This window comes from Zalophus californianus, chromosome X (assembly GCF_009762305.2).
Source record: "Zalophus californianus isolate mZalCal1 chromosome X, mZalCal1.pri.v2, whole genome shotgun sequence".
NCBI classification, from domain to species: domain Eukaryota; kingdom Metazoa; phylum Chordata; class Mammalia; order Carnivora; family Otariidae; genus Zalophus; species Zalophus californianus.
The window spans coordinates 122,396,205-122,415,992 of record NC_045612.1 but is presented as its reverse complement, the minus strand read 5'-3'; the positions used below and the strand labels follow the sequence as shown (position 1 = coordinate 122,415,992).

Sequence of the window (19,788 nt, the reverse complement as noted above, 5' to 3'; positions counted from 1 at the left end):
GCAGATATCCTGAGTGATGGTTTTCATCCCAGGCTTTCTCTCCCAGGTGTAACTAGCATGGTCAATGCAGGAGCGATGAGCGGCTCTGGAAACCTGATGGATTTCCTCGATGAGCCATTCCCTGATGTGGGGACGTATGAGGACTTCCACACCATCGACTGGCTGCGGGAAAAGTCCCGGGACACCGACAGACACAGGAAGGTAGGTGGCATTCATAAAGACATGTCGAAGGGGCTCCCTTCAGGTGGCTGGGCCGTGTTTTGGTGGGGCAGTTGCTGAGGTAGGGTTAGGTCACATGTCACCTCCTGGGCGGGATTCTGAAGGAGAGAAGGGCTGGCAAGAGAGGCCGAGATGTGGACAGGTAATAACGAGATTACGTGCGTTGGGTGGGAGGCTGCGTCATACGGAGGAATGGTGTGGAGGGCGATGAGGGGACTCCAGAAGCAGACAAATCAGGTACATCCTGCCCTTGATGCCTTTAGGCTGGGTGACTTTTGGGGCACCAGTTCTAGACCCTGGTTTCTCCTCTCTAAAGGTGGAGGCCATTATATCTAAAGGTTGAGTGAGTTGAGTTGCCTGTGTATGGAAGCACATACCACAGTGCCCGGCAGCTAGTTGGCGATCAATCTCTATTTTAAATTCCTTTTTTTTTTAAGATTTATTTATTTATTTATTTGAGAGGGAGAATGAGCTAGAGAGAGAGAGAACATGAGAGGGGGGAGGGTCAGAGGGAGAAGCAGACTCCCCGCTGAGCAGGGAGCCTGATGCGGGACTCGATCCCGGGACTCCAGGATCATGACCTGAGCCGAAGGCAGTCGCTCAACCAACTGAGCCACCCAGGCGCCCGATCAATCTCTATTTTAGTGGCCACCATAAAGTTCGGTAGAAGTGCTGTGGGATCATTCAGGCGGGATGGTTAGGGAAGGGTTTTTTAGAGACGGTGACATTTCAGTTGGACCTTGAAAGGTTGACTAGGAGTTTGCTAGGCGGAGAAAGGGGAAAAGATTCTAAAATCAAGAGGGGCCCTTTTTTAAGTCACCAAGGCATGAGAGAACACTGCACAGTAGGTGGTTCGGGAGCTCTCTGGCCTGGGGGAAGGCTCACAGGACGGGAGGACATGGGCAGGGGGCCACCCCGGGAATGACCCAGTAGGCCATGAAGGTGGGTTTGGGTTTCATCTTCATGGTCACAGAATACAAGAAAAATGCATTGCAGAGGGAGAAACAGGAAGCTTGGAAATCAGGAGAAAAGAGGAAGAAGGTCTGACGAAAGGCAGCGAAGTGCAGATGGAGAGAGGCTCAGGGTCAAGAGTTATTCAGAGGAGCTCCTGACAGGATTTGGGGTGGGGTATTGGGGGTAGGCAGGGAGTGGAGTCCAGGATGAGGCCCGGGCCGCGGTTAGAAGGGGGCGATGCCCTTGTTGGCAAGAGGGAAGGAAAGGGGAACAACAGATTTGAGGGGGAGGCCGGTGAGTTCTGTCTCAGCCACTTTGGCTTCGAGCTGTCTACCCAGCCTGCAGCTGGGGGTGGTTGGCAGGCGGCGAGAACTCTGTAGTTCAAGGGTGCGGTCAGGGCTGCGGTGCCGAAGGAGGAGGCCCCAGCATGTGAGTGGGCGCCGAAGCTTGAGAAGTGGCCGAGGTGGCCTGGGTGTGCACGGAGAGGGAGAAGTAAGGAGGGGGTTGGAACTCCGGGCCCTGCCGAGGTTTAGCAGGTGCAGTGGGAGGTCGGCGGGGCGCCTGTGACAGACAGCTGGGAGAGGCGGGGAGAGAGGTGAAGGAGGGCAACCGGCAAAGCGGTCGCGAGCGAGAGGAGGAGAGAGTGGTGAGGCCGGGGCGGCCAGCCAGGCTGCTCTCCGTGGAGAGGTAAAGTAGGAGGCAGCCCCGCAGCCTGGGGGCCGTCGGCGGCCTCGGGGAGAGCACCTTCCGAGCGGGACGGGGAGTGACGTCTGGGGCGCCGCTCGGTCCCATCATTTCCCGCAAGTTGGCAGGAGTGGGGTAGGGAGTCCGGGAGATGAGCCAGCCTCCTGGCTCCGGTGTGGAGGACAGTGGCAGAGGGGGCAGCCTCCGGCCCGGAGCGGAGCTTGCTGAACTCTGACCCACGAGCGCGGTCCAGCCTGGCACCTGCTCTGGTGAGGAGAGTTTCCGTGGAACACAGCCGTGCCCGTTCACGTGCACATTCCCCACGGCTCCTTCTGTGCCCCCCTAGCAGAGCTGCGTAGTCGGGACAGAGGCCGGCTGACCCGCAGAGTCAAAAATCTTTCCAGAAAATGCTCTAAGGAGCTCAGGGAGGAATGGCGTCGGAACAGTGTGTTCAGACGCGTTCATCCGCCTGCTGAAGGTGACCCGGGCTAGCCCATTCAGAGGTCTTGCTGCTAACCTTTGACCTTGAAAACAAAAGAAGGAAATGAACTCTGTTGAAGAGCTTCTTTTGTGAGCAGGCCGTAAGGTGAGGGTTAAAGTGGTAATTCTCATTTAAAATGGTGACGGACGAATGGCTGTCTCCCTTCAGAGTGGCTTCTGAATCCTCAAAGTTCAAATCACACTGAGGAAGTTTTTTTTAATTAAGTGAATTTTGGGGGGATTCTAAGTCTTTGGTGGCTACGATGGCATCTCTGCAACTGCGTGAACCCGAAAGCCCGCTTTGTCATTGCACCGGGTAGCGGGTGAGGGGACGAAAGTGGCAATTTAGTCGCTTAATTACATTTGTTTTCTCACTCACCCCATTTCCCGGAGGAAACTGTTTCAGGGAAGGAAGCGTGAATTGGAAAATGTATCCCGAATCAACTACTGTGTCTCTGTTTCTAGATAACCAGCAAAAGCAAGGAGTCCATATGGGAGTTCATCAAGAGTTTGCTGGATGCCTGGTCAGGCTGGGTGGTGATGCTGCTCATCGGCCTGCTGGCGGGTACGTGGAGGGGCACACGCAGTACCCCCCTGCCCCCGGGGCCGGGGCTGGAGGTGCCGCCGAGCCCCAGAGCACCAACTCTTCCTGTTCAGGCTGGTGTTCTGAAAGTGGACTGGTTCTCTTTTACCCCCGTGCAAGCGATTTATTACTTGAAATGCCTCAGAGCAAACTACACGACCATACACTTAACATAAAGCGTATCATCAGTAAGGCAAGACCCCCAAGGCATGGGCCCAGATGCGGTCGTTGGAAAAAAGCTGTAATTAGAGGGCCGTGTCTGCACAGCACCCAGGTTTATGGCCATACTGGATTTTATCGAAAGCACATAGTTTGCATTCTGTAGTACTGGGTTACGTAGAAGGCAAGCAAGTATGGGAACACTTTGATCTCTAATAATAAAGTGCCATTTGAGAGTGGTCTTTACCAATACTGGCGGACCCTGGAGTGAATCGTACACATCCTAGGATACTCAGAATAATCCGAGACACCTGTAGGGCCTGAGGTAGGCCCAGGGCAAATATGTCCAGCCCGTGCGTTGTTCTGACCCTCAGGGACTCTGCATCCTCCATTTTTATAATCCCAGCATCATGCTTGCAAGTAGTCGATGTTTTCCAGAGTGAATGGAGGCGTATCTGGAGGGGAAACCTGCCCTTCTAATATCAGATGTACCAGCTCTCCATGGAAATTCTATCCTGAGACATTATTTCCTTTTAGGAGGCTCTGAAGGCTAATGTCTAAGATTAAAAAAAAATCTGAGCACACTAACAGCAATTCCCTTAATAAAAATCACCTACCTGTAGTAACATAATAGTTGCGGTTGTAGGATTGATCAGCAAATGACTGTCATAAAGGCAGAATATAGGAAATGCTGTAAGAAAGACAGAATACTAACGGGGCATAGATACAAATTGTGTGATTACAGAGGGTTTAGATTTCTGGGCATTCCTTCCTTGATCCCGTACACAGTCGTGGGAGGGGCTTGGTTGCCAGCGAGGGCAGCCGGCGCTGAAGGGGGGATCCTTTCCCTCTACTCACGGTGGCTGTCCTCGCATGTCCCCAATTTGAGCCTTCTGTTCCCAGGGGCAGCCCGGGTATAGACCAGCAGCAGTGTTGGCAGGGAATCCGATTTCATGCCTATATGGTGTTTTGCCACGAATTTGTTTGACTGCTTCCACCAACACCTTTGTGAGTGGGCAGGGGAGGAATTTTCTGTGAATTTTGATGTCTTTATTTAGAATAGATTTAAGAAACTGTATACCGTATCATTATTCTTGGCTTCTAGGCAGGAGAAGTAAAGAGAGGGAATGCAGAAATCTGGAATAGATGTTCTAGCGTCTCGCCAGAGCAGACGGCACAGCATGGATTTATTGACTAACGTAAGAGCCGGCCTGGGCTCTCTCGAACAAATCTGGTATTGACCAGTTGGTTTCCTTGTCAACCCAATTTCCTCCAGTTCTTTCAGGAAGAATCACCTGGGGAATGGAAGCAAAAAATTTGGCTGCCTGGGCTTCAAGTCAGTAGTATCCCTGGAGATGGTGCCCTAGCATTGGGTAAAGCCCCCCTCCTTTCCCCCAGCCCCCTCCACCTGTGATCCTGCTGCGCAGCCAGGGTTGAGCACGCCCGCCGAAGGGTGCTCTGTGGACCCCGCCCCCCAGACGAATACAGGAGGAAGGTGCGAAGGGGAAGACACTGGCCGTGAAGGTGGCTAGAGTGTGCCGGCGAAAGCCAGCAAACTGTGTCCCCTTCACTTTTCTCTTCCGCAGTTGTTCTCACAGTGCGGGAGGACTCAGGGGGTCCCCCTGCCTGGCCAGTCCTCTCTCCTCAGCGACACCCTGGACGTTATACTTTGACTCCCATGATGGAGAGGCCCAAGCGGCGGCTCCTCTGCGGGGCGCTTATCGGGAGTGCCCACTGGGTGTCGCTGTTGTTCCACCGACCGAAGCCGAGCCACGCAGCGCTGTCGGGCAAGTCAGCCCAGAAGCCTGGGGGAGGGATGAGCTGCTTGCAAACGAAATCTGGGATGATCATTGGGTCTCGCCCTTGGATATCTACAGGACCCCACCCTCGCCTTCTTTCGGTCTTTGTTTTTTTTGTTTTTAAAGATTTTATTTATTTATTTGAGAGAGAGAGAATGAGAGAGAGCCTGAGGTGGGGGAGGGTCAGAGGGAGAAGCAGACTCCCCGCCGAGCAGGGAGCCTGATGTGGGACTCCATCCCGGGACTCCGGGATCATGACCCGAGCCGAAGGCAGTCGCCCAACCAGCTGAGCCACCCGGGCGCCCCTTCTTTAGGTCTTTGTTCAAATGTCTTACAACGCTTGAGGCATTCCCTGACCACCTTTTCTAAAAGTCACCTCTTCCTCTCGCAGCCTCATCCCCCTTGCCCCAGTGTGTGTGTGTGTGTGTGTGTGTGTGTGTGTGTGTGTGTGTGTGTAATAGCTTTATTAAGATATAATTCACATTCCATACAGTTCACCTTGTCAAAGCATACAGTGCTGCGGTTTCTAGCATATTCAGAGTTGTAAAACCATCACCACACTCCATTTTAGAACATTCTTGTCAGCCCCCAGAGGACCTCCATACCCCTTAGCTATCAAGCCCGGCTGCCCCCAGCCGCCTCCCAGCCCCAGGAAGCCGCTCATCGAACTCTGTGTCTCTGCATATTTGCCTATTCTGGACATTTTGTATAAGTGGAATCCTCCGGTATGTAGTCTTGTGGTCAGCTTTCTTCACTCGGCGTCCTGTTTCTGGGGTTTGTCCTGGAGCAGGCATCAGTGCTCCGTCCTTTTTTGTTGTCAATTACTATTCCATTGTGTGGCTGGACCACATTCGATTTCTCTGTTCAGCAATATGGGCCTATGGGCTGTTTCCACTTTTTGGCTACTGTGAACAGTGCTGCCGTGAGCATTCGTGTGCAAGTCTTCGCACAGGCGTATGTCTTCACGTCTCTCGGAGTGGAATTGCTGGGTCAGATGGCAGCTCTGTGGTTAACTGTTTGAGGGACTGCCAGGCTGTTTTCCAAAGGGGCTGCACCTTTGTCACATGCTGTAATGTGCTCCCTAGCACTTAACTGTCTTCTCACAGAGCCCTGATTTACTTACGTTGTCCAGTGTCCTGTCCACCCCCCCCACCCCCGCCGATGTGCACGTCCATGAAGACTGGGAGCTGAGTCGGCTTTGTTCCCTGCCATATCCCCGGGGCGTGGAACAGGGACTAGCACATAGGAACTCGGTGCTTAGTAACTACCCCTTGAGTAAATGGATGGACCTGGGTTTTCTGATTTTCATTCATTTATGGATTTATGGATATAAAGTTCCTGCCACGTACCCAACACAGACACAACAGTGGACAAGGCAGGTGGCCCTTGCCCACTTAGAGTGGACACAGAGTCTGGACATCTGGCCTGACCCCTACTTGGTGTACAAACCACACAACAGGATCTCCACCCCCCCCTGCACTTATGGATTAGACACTGTACACACACACACACACACACACACACACACACACACACACACACACTCATGTGATTAGGATATGAGAGGTATGATGATGGCGGAATGCCTGGGAGGGACATCTAGCCCAGACTTAGGAAATCAGGAGAGGCTTCTCAGAGGAGGTGATGTCAATATTGAATCTGGAAGATAAATAGGAGGTTGGCAGGTCTGGGAAGGACAGTGCTGGTTGAGGTGGTGTAGAAAGGAGAGCCTGGTGCGCTCCAGGAACGTGGTGTGGGTGGGATGGGGGCAGTTAGTGATGGAAAGAGATGAGGTGGGAAAGGGTATGAGGGGCCAGCTCTTCGAGTCTGCCACCTGCTAAGGATTCAGGCGTTCTCCCAAGAACAGTGGGCAGCTTTTGATGTAACAGGAGAGCAGGGACGGGTAAGCCCTGGTGCAGGTGTGCAGATGCAGATGGAGAATTGATGTTGTTATAAGGATCCAGTAAAAGTTTGAAAAATTTAGTAGCCTGAAAGTATTCCCTGCCTCCCTAAAAGACTCTGGAATGGGTTATTCTAGAAAGAGATCCAAGGGAGCCTTCTGTGGGCCACTGCACACACTTATTTATCTCACTTCTACCCGCCTTTAGTTACCTACTTATATAGATCCACAATCCCTTATCCATGATTTAAAAAAATCCAGAAAGTTCTGATAAGTGGGATTTTCCAAATTTGGTGGCAAAGTGTTACTTAAATGATGAGGCTATTATAGTCCTTATGCCTCCCTTTTGTCTGAATTGTCAGGTTTGCCTGAGAAATATTAATGTTTGTGATCCCAGCATCAGGCCCCAAAAGCCACTGAGGGGGTTACCTCATTTATAGGGCCTGTGTACCCTGTTTCTAGAATTTGGAAGGGGTCAATTCTAAAAGCTGCTTGGCCCCAGTGGCTTGTGATGACTTAAACCCTGCATGTCTGTCGCTCCTGCTGGATTTAAGCCACCCGGGCACCACCTATCCTTGGCCTCCGTTTCTCATGGGGCTGGCACGGCCTTGCCCACAGCGGAAGTGCTCAGGAGACCTCTCCGTGGCCCTTCAGCAGTGAGGTCGCCCCCGCACCGGCCTCCGGCTCGGCGCGCCTGGCTGCTGGGCTCCCGCGTCGGCCCCCGGGCCCTGTGTTCTCCTGCCTCATCACAGGATGGTTCCTCTGAGTGGTTCTTGCTGCTTCTTCCAGGCACCTTGGCTGGGGTCATCGATCTCGCCGTCGACTGGATGACCGACTTGAAGGAGGGGGTCTGCCTGTCTGCCTTCTGGTACAGCCACGAGCAGTGCTGCTGGACTTCCAACGAGACCACTTTTGAGGACAGGGACAAGTGTCCCCTGTGGCAGAAATGGTCGGAGCTGCTGGTGAATCAGTCGGAGGTGGGTTTCTGGGGTCCTGGCTGGGGATGCCCGCCATTTCATGGGTGCTGTGCAACACCGCTGGGCCTTCTGTGCCTGTCTGGGCTTCCTTCCAGTGTTTGTTCTGATAACTGTCCTTGGCTCGGTCCCAGTGCGACTTGGCTTCTTCCAGCTCTGATGTGCCAACTAGCGCTGGAAAAGCTTTCCCTGCTGATTCACATGCACGATATATGTATATGTTCGTAAAAGTCTTGTTTCTCTTACCGACAGTGGTTTGCTGACTGTGCTGAAGAAGCAGCGTTGCTTTTTATACCTTCTGATAAGTTATCTTTTCTTTTGTAAAACACAATATGAGCTTTATGAGATATGATTCACATTCTGTATGGTTCTCCAATTTAAAGTGTACAGAGCACTAGCTTGTAGAAGATTCACAGAGTTGTGCTACCATCACCACAGTACAATTTTAGAACACCTTCATCATCCCAAAAGCAACCTTGTACCCGTTAGCAGCCACTGCCCACTCCTCCCAACCCACCAGCCCTAAGCAACCCCCGATCTCTGTGTCTCCAAGTGGAATCCCACACGATGTGGACTTTGGTGTGCCACTTCTTTCACTCAGCATGCTTTTTTTTTTAGGTTCATTCATGTTGTAGCATAAATTGGCATTCCCTTCCTTTTCGTGCCTGAATCCTGTTTCATTGTATGGCTAGACCACATTTATCCACTCCGTAGTTGAGGAACACGGGCTGCTCTCGCTCTTGCGCTGTTAGGAATGATTTTGTTTTGAACGTTTGTACACAAGTTTTTGTGGGGGCATATTTTTCATCTCTCTTGGGTCTAGACTTAGTCGGGGAATTGCTGGGTCCTATGGCAACTCTGTGTTAAGCCTTTTGAGGAATATTTTCCGGAGTGATTTTGCCATGTTCCAACCCTACCGACTGCGTGTGAGGGTTTCTGTTCGTCCGCCTCCTTGTCAGCACTTGTGATTGTCTGGATTCGATTCTAGCCATCCTAGCAGGTGTGATGTGCCATCTCAGTATGGTTTAAGTACTCGTCTTCCAGTGCATTTTAGGAGTGCCTTGCGGAGGATGTTTCTGGGCCTTCTGTGATAGGAGTGTCCCGGTGAACTACAGACTGGCACTTGCCTTCACGGCGCTTAGAGCTTCACATCTGTCCAAAAGTCTTCATTTGGGAAGAAGGTTAACTTGTAACTGAATTCAGTGGCGATTACAGTGACTCTGGGTCACGGACAGATCAGAAACCCAGGTGGGGTGGGGGAGCTAGGTTGGTGAGATTCACAGGGGGGGTAATGTGAGGATGTATTTCTGGAAGATGGATGTGCTTTATCCCTTTTCCCCCCAGCCCTGCAACCACACCCTTTTTTTTTTTTTTTTTTGCCCGATACCACAGCTGAAAGATATGTGGAGTGCACTTGGCCATTTTGCTAAACCTCTTCCTCAGTGGAATTGAAAATGAATTCCTTCCAATCTCAGAAGTTAGACAGGGATCTTGAAATCTCACACATTCTCAGTGCTCTCCATTACTTCTGCAAAAAATTCTCTACTTGGGCTGATGGGAGTGGGCAGGCAGAATTGGCTGGACACCATATTTTATTTCTTGTCTCCTATTTGCACTACGTTTTTTTTGGGGGGAAATATGGCCATCCATCTTTTCAACCGTTTCTAAGATTTATACTTTGATTCAAAGAATCACTGTTAGCAAGAATGAGAAGTTATTTTTAGTCTCAAAAAAGTACGGTTTTAAGTGGGTGAAAAGTATTCCTCAGTCTGATTTCTCTCGCATAGGGTTGAATATATGTGATTGTAAAGGCCTCCAGGTCTCCTGGAACGTGGTTTTGCATTTAATAGACGCACATGTGGCCCTATCCATAGCCTGACTTGTAGGTGACCTCGCTTCCCTTGGCCCCTCACTTGACTAATCCAGATGGTGGCAAGAAGCTGAGGCCGAGAGAAATGTCTCCACCCAGCAGACCAGGTCCTCAGCATCAAAGACCCCAGACTGCGTGTTTGGTTCAGAGAGCATTCTTCATTCATCAGATAATTTGGAATTATTATTCGGTGCATTATTCTGAAGGAGGTGATCGTGTTTTTCCCTCTAAAAGTGCCTGGCGGGCTCGCTGAAACACATTTTGCTCCCCCCTCACCGCCCCCCACCCCGGGGTGTCTGACTCAGCAGCCCCGGGGCAGAGAGTCTGCATTTCGCCCGCGTGCCCTGGGGATGCTGATGCTGCGGGTCCGGGACCACAGCGGGATACAGTTCTGCCGCTTGCCCCGGCGTGGATGTGGCCTTCATGAAGGCCGAGGGAGGCCGGTGCACCGCAGCCGAGACAAGACGAACCTTCCAGGGGCTCCGCGGCAGAATTTTCGGCGTCATGCCTTTCATGACCTCTAGCGCGAGTGACAATGCCAGCCGCGTGCGGTCCGCCGCATCCATGCAGGCGGAGATCTCCCCCGGTGGAGGGCACGTGGAAACAGCTCCCGGAGGGACGCCCGGGACTGGGTTGGTGTGTACCTGCACTCGCAATAGCAACGGCTCAGAAACCAGCACTGGCCTCCCTGCGGACACAGGGCCGAAGGCGAAGCTGCGCAAGCCCCCGGAAGCTCCCGCTGCCCGGGGGGCGGGGGGGGCGGAGCTCGGCTCTGCCAAGGCTCACGTGTTCTTTCTTGTTTTGTGTGTGTTGTTCAGGGTGCCAGTGCTTACATTCTGAATTACCTCATGTACATCCTGTGGGCATTGCTGTTTGCCTTTTTGGCCGTCTCCCTGGTGCGCGTATTTGCACCATATGCCTGTGGCTCGGGTATACCAGAGGTGAGTGGTGGCTGGATTTCTTTTGTGCCAATAATGAGAAAAGCAAATACTTACGTAGCACTTAGGTGCCAAGCACAGTCCTGAGCATTTGGTATCTGTTAACTCATTGAGTCCTTACAGTGAGCCTGTGAGGCAGGTTCTGCTATTTTTCATGCAATAGTTGAGGAAACTGAAGCACAGAGAGGTTAAGCAACTTGGCTGAGGTCACACAGCTGGTTAGCTACAAGTTGAACCCAGCTGTCTGGCTTCAGGATTTATGCTCTGTATTCAGGATTTATGCTCTTTCGCTTCTCAGAACAATTAAATTCTTGTCTTTGCAAACCAGGCATAACTCTTAAAGCCTGTGGAATCCGAGTTCATTAACCACATACATAAATGTGGCACTTGAGAAACTTTTCAGTGCACCTATGATGTCAGGTGAAAAAGACAGTAACGGAGAGTTGTTGCTCGGAACGTTGACTGATGAGTCAACTCTCTTATGAGTCAACTCCCTTGCCACGTTTTGCTCCTCTGGTGACAGGGTAATAGCAATCTCTAAAAAACGTAAATCCACATTCAAGGGCATGCCCTGTGAATGCACCCCTGTGAGTTTGGAGCTCTTATATCGTCTAGCACTTCCATGTAACCCGAGTGTGAGGGAGGTGACCTCATTGATAGAGAAGAATGCTTGAGATTAAACTTCAGACCTAGGAGGCTACAATAATGATAATTGAGCAAGTTCCTCCAAAAGGCCAGACAGTGAACATTTTAGCCAGAAATAAGTTTAAAAGTTCTTATACTGGGGTGTCTGGGTGGCTCAGTCGATTAAGCAACTGATTCTTGTTTTGAGTTCAGGTCACGATCTCAGGGTCGTGAGATGGAGCCCTGCGTGGGGCTCCTCACTTAGCTCAGCATCTGCTTAGGAATCTCTCTCCCTCTCCCTCTGCCCCTTCCCCCTGCTCTCTCTAAAACAAATAAATAAACATGTTTTTAAAAAAGTTCTTATATTTTCACGATAATCAAGCTGGTGCTTCAGCAGTGCCCCTAGAGGTGGAGATGGTGAGTTTAAAGATGCGGCCCGTGGTGGCAACAGACCCGCATTGGTGCCTGCTCCCTTGCACCCACACTCTTTGGTGGTACTTGCCAACACAGCCGCTGTTCCAGGCAGTTCTTGGAAAGGGCTGGAGTAATTGAAAGATTGTCAAAAACAAAGCCCAACGTTGTCCTGTTCCAGGAAAGAGAGAAAAATAGAGTATGTCATGCTGACTTTTTGTTGGTTTGCATTGACATATTGCGGCAGGAACTGGAAGAGCAAGCCGCAGCACCATGCTGTTGCCTTCGTAGAGTCCATTCTGCTCCCGTGCAGCACGGGCATTCCTACAGGTCCCGGGCCGTGCAGCATGGCACGGGCAAGCGCTCCACCCTGCCGGGGCAAACGGCAGCATGAGCACAACACTCAGAAACTTCATCAGTGACACATGTGAAAAGATAGAAACCTAGGAAAACAGTAGCCCAGGGGCGCCTGGGTGGCTCAGTCGGTTGGGCATCTGTCTTCCGCTCAGGTCATGATCCCGGGGTCCTGGGATTGAGCCCCGTATCGGGCTCCTTGCTTGGCGGGAAGCCTGCTTTCTCCCTCTCCCCTTCCCCTTGCTTGTGCTCTCTCTCTGTCTGATAAATAAATAAAATCTTTAAAAAAAAAAACCCAGTAGCCCGGTTTACACATGTGAAACAGTTAAGAAACATAGACTTGCTAGCGCACGTGTGACCTGGTAGACGTTGGAGGCCCACACTGTGTGCGTTTTGTGCCTTCCTGCCCAGCTCCGTTCTGGTGGTGCCATTTTCTGTGTAGTTAGGTGTTTCTCCCAGATGAAACTGGGCATAAACAGACACGAAATTTACATTATGCTCTAGTTCTTCCCCAATGCCTGAATCACACTGGAACAAATCTGTGTTTTCAAAACCAGCATTATGGCAGAACGGACTGTGTTGTATTTGGTATCTAAGACCCGAGGCCCCCTGGACGCTAAAGAGCACAGACTGGTGTTGGCCTCTCAGTTTGATGACCCCACTGCCTGACAGTAGGCTTTTTTGGACCCAAGCTGCCTTTCCAAAATGAGCAGGTGGCCAATGGGGAATTGGAAAATTTAAAGCAGCAATAAAAGGGGTGATGGCAATCCCATCGTCCCCTTCCAAAAACCAGAGACACATGGCTCAGCTTGTGATCTTGTAGACAGACAAGGGGCTTGGACGTGAGCTCTGTCTGGGAGGGGCTGCCTGGACTTAGTCTTCATCCAAAGTGGGCATCTATTTGTGACAGCTGAACTTGAAAGGAGTTAAATCCGAAGTCGAGCATGATATTCCCTATGTGGGGGATGTGCAAGCACACGCTGGTGTGCATGAAACTCAGGAGAGCTGTAGCAAGTGAAAAAAGTGGCAGAAGAATATATAAAGTATGATTCTATTTATACAAAGTCCACAAACAGCCACAGTGAAACCACACACTGTTTAGTGACACACACGTATGCTCAATGTATAAAGGTAGGCAAGGAAATGATTGGGCTCGGGGAGCAGGAAGGTTCCACTGAGGAAGCAAACACAGGGCTTTCATGGGTACCCACTCTTCTCTGAAATGTGCTGGTGGGCACATGGGTGCTTGTTTTATTAATACACTTTTAACCATATATTACATGTAACAGATTCATTTCTCCATTTGTGAAAGAGTTCACAATAATCTTTTTTTTTAAAGATTTTGTTTATTAGAGAGAGAGTGTGCACTAGCGGGTGGGGGGAGGGGAGAGAGAACACAGAGGCAGAGGGAGAGGCAGACTCCCCACGGAGCAGGGAGCCCCACATCGGGACTCGATCCCAGGACCCTGGGATCACTACCTGGGCCCAAGGCAGACGCTTAACTGACTGAGCCACCCAGGTGCCCCCACAATAATCTTTTTAAGTGCCAGGAACCCCATGGAGGTTTTATAATTAAGTTTTGGTTAGTATGACTCAGTAGTAGCAGAATTCTCACTATTATTATGGGACAGCTTCAAATTCCTGACCTTAGGGTCCAGCTCTTGGAGGAAAGGGACAGAGTAAAAAGGAAATGTAGGTAAATGTTTCATGCATAAAAAGAACCTCCTAGGCAAAACCCGGCTAGCTGTGTAAACCGACTTCACTCGAATTGAGATGCAGGCCCATTCTCCCTCATTTTAGCAAAGATACTCACTGAGGTATTTAGAAAATAAACTCTTCGTCCGAGGTGATGTCATGCGACTTGAAGTGTCAGAGTGGACTTGGGCAGTGGTGCCCTTTGGCACGTTTACAAATTGCTCATTCCCCCTAGCATTTGCTTCTGAAACATTTTGATTGCCTGGAATGGACATTCCTTTGGAAACGTTTTATTTTATTTATTTATTTATTTTATTTATTTTTAAAAGATTTTATTTACCTGACAGCGAGAGACACAGCGAGAGAGGGAACACAAGCAGGGGGAGTGGGAGAGGGAGAAGCAGGCTTCCCGCGGAGCAGGGAGCCCGACGCGGGGCTCCATCCCAGGACCCCGGGACCATGACCTGAGCCGAAGGCAGACGCCTAATGACTGAGCCACCCAGGCGCCCCTGGAAACATTTTTAAAAATGCAGACTTAGAGGACATTTATTTTGTGTAATAAATGCTCTTGTTTAAGCTCTCTAAAGCACATTGAAAAGTGTTCTTGGCTATGCGGAGTTAGAAGATGGCAAGGGTGTCCCTCTTTCTGTTGCTGTTTGCTTTGTTGGTAGAACCCCTGTTGGCTCTATAAGAAATCACGTCCTCTTAAAACTTGTTTTGAATTGATGTTTCAGTTCATTACAAAAAGTGAGCACTCTCACAAATATTTATTTACCAGAAAGGTTTTACCTTTAACACCAGCAAGTTGCAAAACCACCCCAATACATCCTGTGAAAGCACTGCCTGATGCAGTCTCTATTAATTCATACTAAGTAAGTGATTAGGTTTTGGCATTTCCCGGGAATGAATTTGCTTTTTTTAGTCCCTAATTTGATCATGACGATTTTATAAAATCATTATAGAGAATTACAAAATACCTATTACATTGTTCATTTCACCACATGTCGTGGCTGGCAGAGGCTCAGGTAATTTAGATGCTTGTAATCTTCTAAATGGTATTACATTCTTAAACTGTACCCTAGGGTCCAAATCCACATTAACTAACTGACAAAAAATTATAGATAATTTTATTCGAGGCAACACAAAAGGGCAGGACTGTGGCAGGCATAATAAAACATCCCTTAAATAAAGAGATCTGCGATCCCCCGAGCATGGGCTCAAATAAGCCAACTGCCACTAGTTAAAGACCACTTTCACCACGAGCAGTCTGTCTGCCATTAGTTAGAGGCTAGTTCAGGAAACACTGTCCGACTGTCTAGCTAGAAGACCTCACTCGTGCTTTAAAGGAAGGAGCTCATTGAGTTCTTGGGAAATGCGTGCCTGCACGCTCACTTGCGTGGCCTTTCTCCGTGAATTAAGAAACAGATCTCTATCAATAATGCCTGAGATGAAGTTGCTCCATTCATACGCCTTTAAAATTTTGAGGATTAGCTCACTTCACGACCCGCCCCAAATCGCCAAAGGTGACATGATGCCAGAGTGATTTGGGACCGTCCCCTGAGTAAGGAGAAATTAGGAATACCTGTAGTACTCTTTTCAGGAATGGAGCAGTGGTTCTCCACCTGGGCTGCATTTTCGAATTACCTGGGGAGGCTGTATCCCCAGGTATATCCCATGGCTGTATCGCATGCCTGGGATACACCTCAGACCAACTGCATCAAATCTCCACAGGGAGAGCCAGTGCTCACTGGTATCTAATTCCCCAGGTGATTCCAGTGGGCGTCAAGGCCTTGAGAAGGGTTTGAGGACTGTAATAGCTTTTTGAGACATTAATTTCTCGGCAGAGCAGTGTCCACTAGGAGGCACTTTGAAGATATGCAAATATCCTGATACTGACAAGAGATAACCTTGTCCCATTGTGTTAACACAGCGGGAAAACCGAAATTGACCACAGATTTCATTGGCTGACTCACTCATCATAGGCTTGTAAGTTGCCAGCTCACACAGTGAACATTCACTCCATTTCAGCCAGTTGTGGGAGAGGTGGAGGGTAAAAAATTACCCATTGGTGATACTTCTGTATCCAAAGATAGGGGTTTTAGGTAAAGAGGACTCCCAGTATATGAAATTCATCACTGAGATTGGCGGCCAGTTGAATTCTAAAAGCGTAAGGTGAACTGCACCATTAGGAAGAAAGACAGTATTTGCCTTTTTTTTGGCCTTTACAAAATGTGGCAGATCTGAAAATGGAGCAAGATGACTCTACCTGTAGTCAAAGTCCTTCTCAATACCAGAGGGCAGGATTCGACGGAAGGGAAGGAGTTGTCCTGGCGTCAATCATCTTTACGTCCCCTGGAGATGTGTTATTAGAATGTTGAGCCTCTTCTTTTTCCAGCATCGTGTTAAGAATATTTTCAAGCCTACAGAAAAGTTGAAATAATTGCGCAGTAAACTCCCATACCCCTGGCCTGCAGCAGGGGTCAGCAGACTTTTCCAGTAAAGGGCAGGGAGTCACTATTTTAGGCTTTGTAAGCTGAGAGGCAAAATCTAGCAACTAATTCTCAGTAAAAGACTAGTAGTCTTGTTTATAAACTACATTTAAAAAATGTTAAAAGCACCCTTAGTTCATGGGTCATACAAAAGCAGGCAGTGGGCTGGATTTGGCCCGCGGGCCATAGTTTGCCGACCCCGACCTACAGCTGAGCTGACATTTTGTTCTATTTGCTTTGTCACAGAGCTAGCCAGCTTTCTGTCTCTTTATCTTGAACTTCCCTCGATAATCAAAAATTAACAGTTAAAATCAACAGATACATGTTTCTCTTCAACACAACAGAGGGTAACATGAACAGGATAAAATGCCATAAAGAAAATGAGACCCTGATAATTACTTCTTCAGTCCTCATTATGATCTCTTATTACTTTAGAAATTCTTTTTTTCTTGAAATTCTTTTTTTCTTTTAAATATTTCTTTATTTATTTGTGTGTGTGTGTGTGAGAGAGAGAGAGAGAGAGAGAGAGAGTGAGTGCGGGGGTGGGGGTGGTGGTGGTGGTGGGAAGGGCAGAGGGAGAGAGAGTCTTAAGCAGACTCTGCACTGAGCATGGAGCCTGACGCAAGGCTCGATCCCGTGATCCTGAGATCAGGACCTGAGCTGAAAGCAAGAGTCGGATGCTTAACCGACTGCACCACCCAGGCGCCCCTACTTTAGAAATTCTTAAGATGTGCTACGCATTGAATGGTTTCAAGTTAACATTAATATAAAATTATATGTTGTTATAAATTCTGTTAATATGAAATTATAGTCAGATCCAAAACTAAAGTAACTTCTCCTTGGTATGATCAAGTTGAGTCTAGTGCTGGGGAATTAGTTACTTCCCTCGCTGCGGCTTCAAAGCGGCTCACTCACCCTCGTTCTCCATCCTCTGTTTCAGATAAAGACCATTTTGAGCGGCTTTATCATCAGGGGCTACTTGGGGAAGTGGACCCTGCTGATCAAGACCGTCACCCTGGTGCTGGTGGTGTCCTCTGGCCTGAGCCTGGGGAAAGAAGGGCCGCTGGTACATGTGGCTTGCTGCTGTGGCAACTTCTTCAGCAGCCTTTTCTCCAAGTACAGCAAGAACGAGGGCAAGAGGCGCGAGGTGAGCAGGCTCCGCTCCGGTCTGCAGTGATGGCCTCTTCTGGAAGCCCCGTCCCGGCTCGCCTGCATCGCAGGTTTGCATGGCAGGGCTGGGGGCTTACACAGAGCTCTTTGCCTCACAGGTGCTCTCCGCCGCCGCCGCTGCCGGAGTCTCCGTGGCCTTTGGGGCTCCAATCGGGGGTGTGCTCTTCAGTCTTGAGGAGGTGAGGAGGGGTGGCAGGTGGGGGGACGGATTCGTGGTTTCGGGGGCTGAGGAACATGTCGATGGCTAGCACAGCGGGAGACCTCCATCTCCAACCCTTTGAGGACTGCATTCCAAGGAGTATTGACAAGATTCCTGCAGCTCATTAAGAAGCCACAGTTTTTGCTGTTAAATATGTTTTCCAGTATTATTTTAAAAATTGCCTTTTTTTTTTTTTTGAATTTTGCAGTCTCTCTTTCTCCTAATAACTTAATGAGGCATTTCTGTTTTTGGCACCCCGAATGGATCTATTCCAGGGGTCAGCAAATGTTCTCTGCAAAGGGCCAGAGAGTAAATATTCTAGGCTCTGTGGGTCTTCCGGTCTTGGTTGGAACTACTCAGCTTTGTCATTATATTGGGAAAGCTGCCACACACAACACTCACATGATGGGCATGGCCCCATTCCAATAAAACTTTCCTTGTGGATGCTGGAGTGTGCACCTTATATAATTTTCACATGTCACAAAATACTGCTTTTCTTTTTTTTTTTTTTTAAAGATTTTATTTATTTGGCAGAGAGAGACACAGCGAGAGAGGGAACACAAGCAGGGGGAGTGGGAGAGGGAGAAGCAGACTCCCCGCGGAGCAGGGAGCCTGATGTGGGGCTCGATCCCAGGACCCTGACATCATGACCTGAGCCGAAGGCAGATGCCCAACCGACTGAGCCACCCAGGCACCCCAAAATACTGCTTTTCTTTTGAATATTTTGAATATCACAAAATATTTCTTTTTGACCCTCAGCATTTAAAAACGTAAAAATCCATTCTTAACTCATGTGCCATATAAATACATTTGCTGGGCCAGGGTTTTCCAACCCTTGACCTATTCCGTTGTCTGTAGAATCAGATCCAGAGGTGTATTTGATTTTAAGAGGGTCTTCGTGACATAAACAAAATTAGGATGAAGTATTTTCATTTCTCTTAAAAAATAGCTCAGACACATCTTGACTAGTGTCTGTTTCACTTTTAGGTACTGAGTCCTTTAAATACTTTGTTGGTGCCCCTTGGTGATAATGAACCCTAGCCTGAGGAAGTTAGTACTGCCCATCTTTGGTCCGTGTGACTGTCCCGCTAAGCACCACTGGGTGGCTGCCGATCAGGGGCTGGGGGCTCAGGGCAGCCCTTTCTTCGGCCAGTCTCATTTTCTCCTTGTTCGTCCCAGGTCAGTTACTACTTTCCCTTGAAGACCTTGTGGAGGTCCTTTTTCGCGGCCCTGGTGGCAGCCTTCACGCTACGATCCATCAATCCCTTTGGGAACAGCCGTCTCGTTCTCTTTTACGTGGAATACCACACGCCCTGGTATATGGCCGAGCTCTTCCCCTTCATCCTCCTCGGGGTCTTTGGAGGCTTGTGGGGAACCCTCTTCATCCGCTGCAACATCGCCTGGTGCAGGAGGCGCAAAACCACCAAGCTGGGCAAGTACCCAGTGCTGGAGGTCATCGTGGTGACCGCCATCACGGCCATCAGCGCCTACCCCAACCCCTACACGCGCCGGAGCACGAGTGAGCTCATTTCCGAGCTATTCAATGACTGCGGCGCCCTCGAGTCGTCCCAGCTCTGTGACTACATCAATGACCCCAACATGACCCGGCCTGTGGATGACATCCCGGACCGGCCGGCCGGCGTCGGGGTTTACACGGCCATGTGGCAGCTGGCCCTGGCGCTGATCTTCAAAATCGTCATTACCATCTTTACGTTTGGCATGAAGGTCAGTGAAGGGGGAAGGAGGGGTTGGGCGGGGGGGACAGTTCATCACCTCCTCGCCAGGGTAAAATGGTGACCGGGGTGGGGGGGGGGAAACAACTGACCCTTACTGACCGTTTTCTCGTGCCGGGCACTTGACATTCTTTTTAATCACCAAGAAGCAATGCTTTTGATAAGCAACACGTCTGAGAACTAGATTGTAATCACTTTACAAGTGAAGAAGCGAAGGCTCAGAGTATATCATCCGCACAGAGCTGTGTGTAGCTTGAGGAATTTTCATAAAATGCACGCTTGTGTGTGTAATGAGCACCCAGGAACCGAAGCAGAACATTTCAAACCCTGCAGAACCCCTGTAGCGTTCCCCTACTATTGCTTTCTGTGTGGGACTTTTATGATTTGTTTCATTTTAAAAAGGCTAAGAAGCTGTGTACTTGAGTGTGTAATGGTCAAACACAAACCTGAATTTTTGCTTTAGGAGCAGGGGTGGGTGGACTTTATTAAGCAGCCAATTGTCTCTGATCTGCCATCTCCAAGCAAAGGGATTATTTGTGTGTCTGAGGAAGAT

General features: G+C 49.5%; 1 protein-coding gene across 6 annotated transcripts in view; it reads left to right on the top strand.

The window, feature by feature from the left end:
- Positions 1-19,788, top strand: part of CLCN4 (chloride voltage-gated channel 4) — a 63,586-nt gene that overhangs the window by 26,448 nt on the left and 17,350 nt on the right. For 5 of the 6 annotated variants that reach the window (XM_027608056.2, XM_027608059.2, XM_027608060.2 and 2 more), the window contains 7 exons: positions 47-201; positions 2,803-2,902; positions 7,568-7,755; positions 10,441-10,563; positions 17,074-17,280; positions 17,402-17,482; positions 18,682-19,227. In XM_027608056.2, coding sequence (XP_027463857.1) covers positions 58-201; positions 2,803-2,902; positions 7,568-7,755; positions 10,441-10,563; positions 17,074-17,280; positions 17,402-17,482; positions 18,682-19,227 — 1,389 coding nt within the window. In that variant the 5' untranslated portion in view covers positions 47-57. The remainder of the gene's footprint in view (positions 1-46; positions 202-2,802; positions 2,903-7,567; positions 7,756-10,440; positions 10,564-17,073; positions 17,281-17,401; positions 17,483-18,681; positions 19,228-19,788) is intronic. The other variant, XM_027608062.1, reaches the window with a different exon arrangement.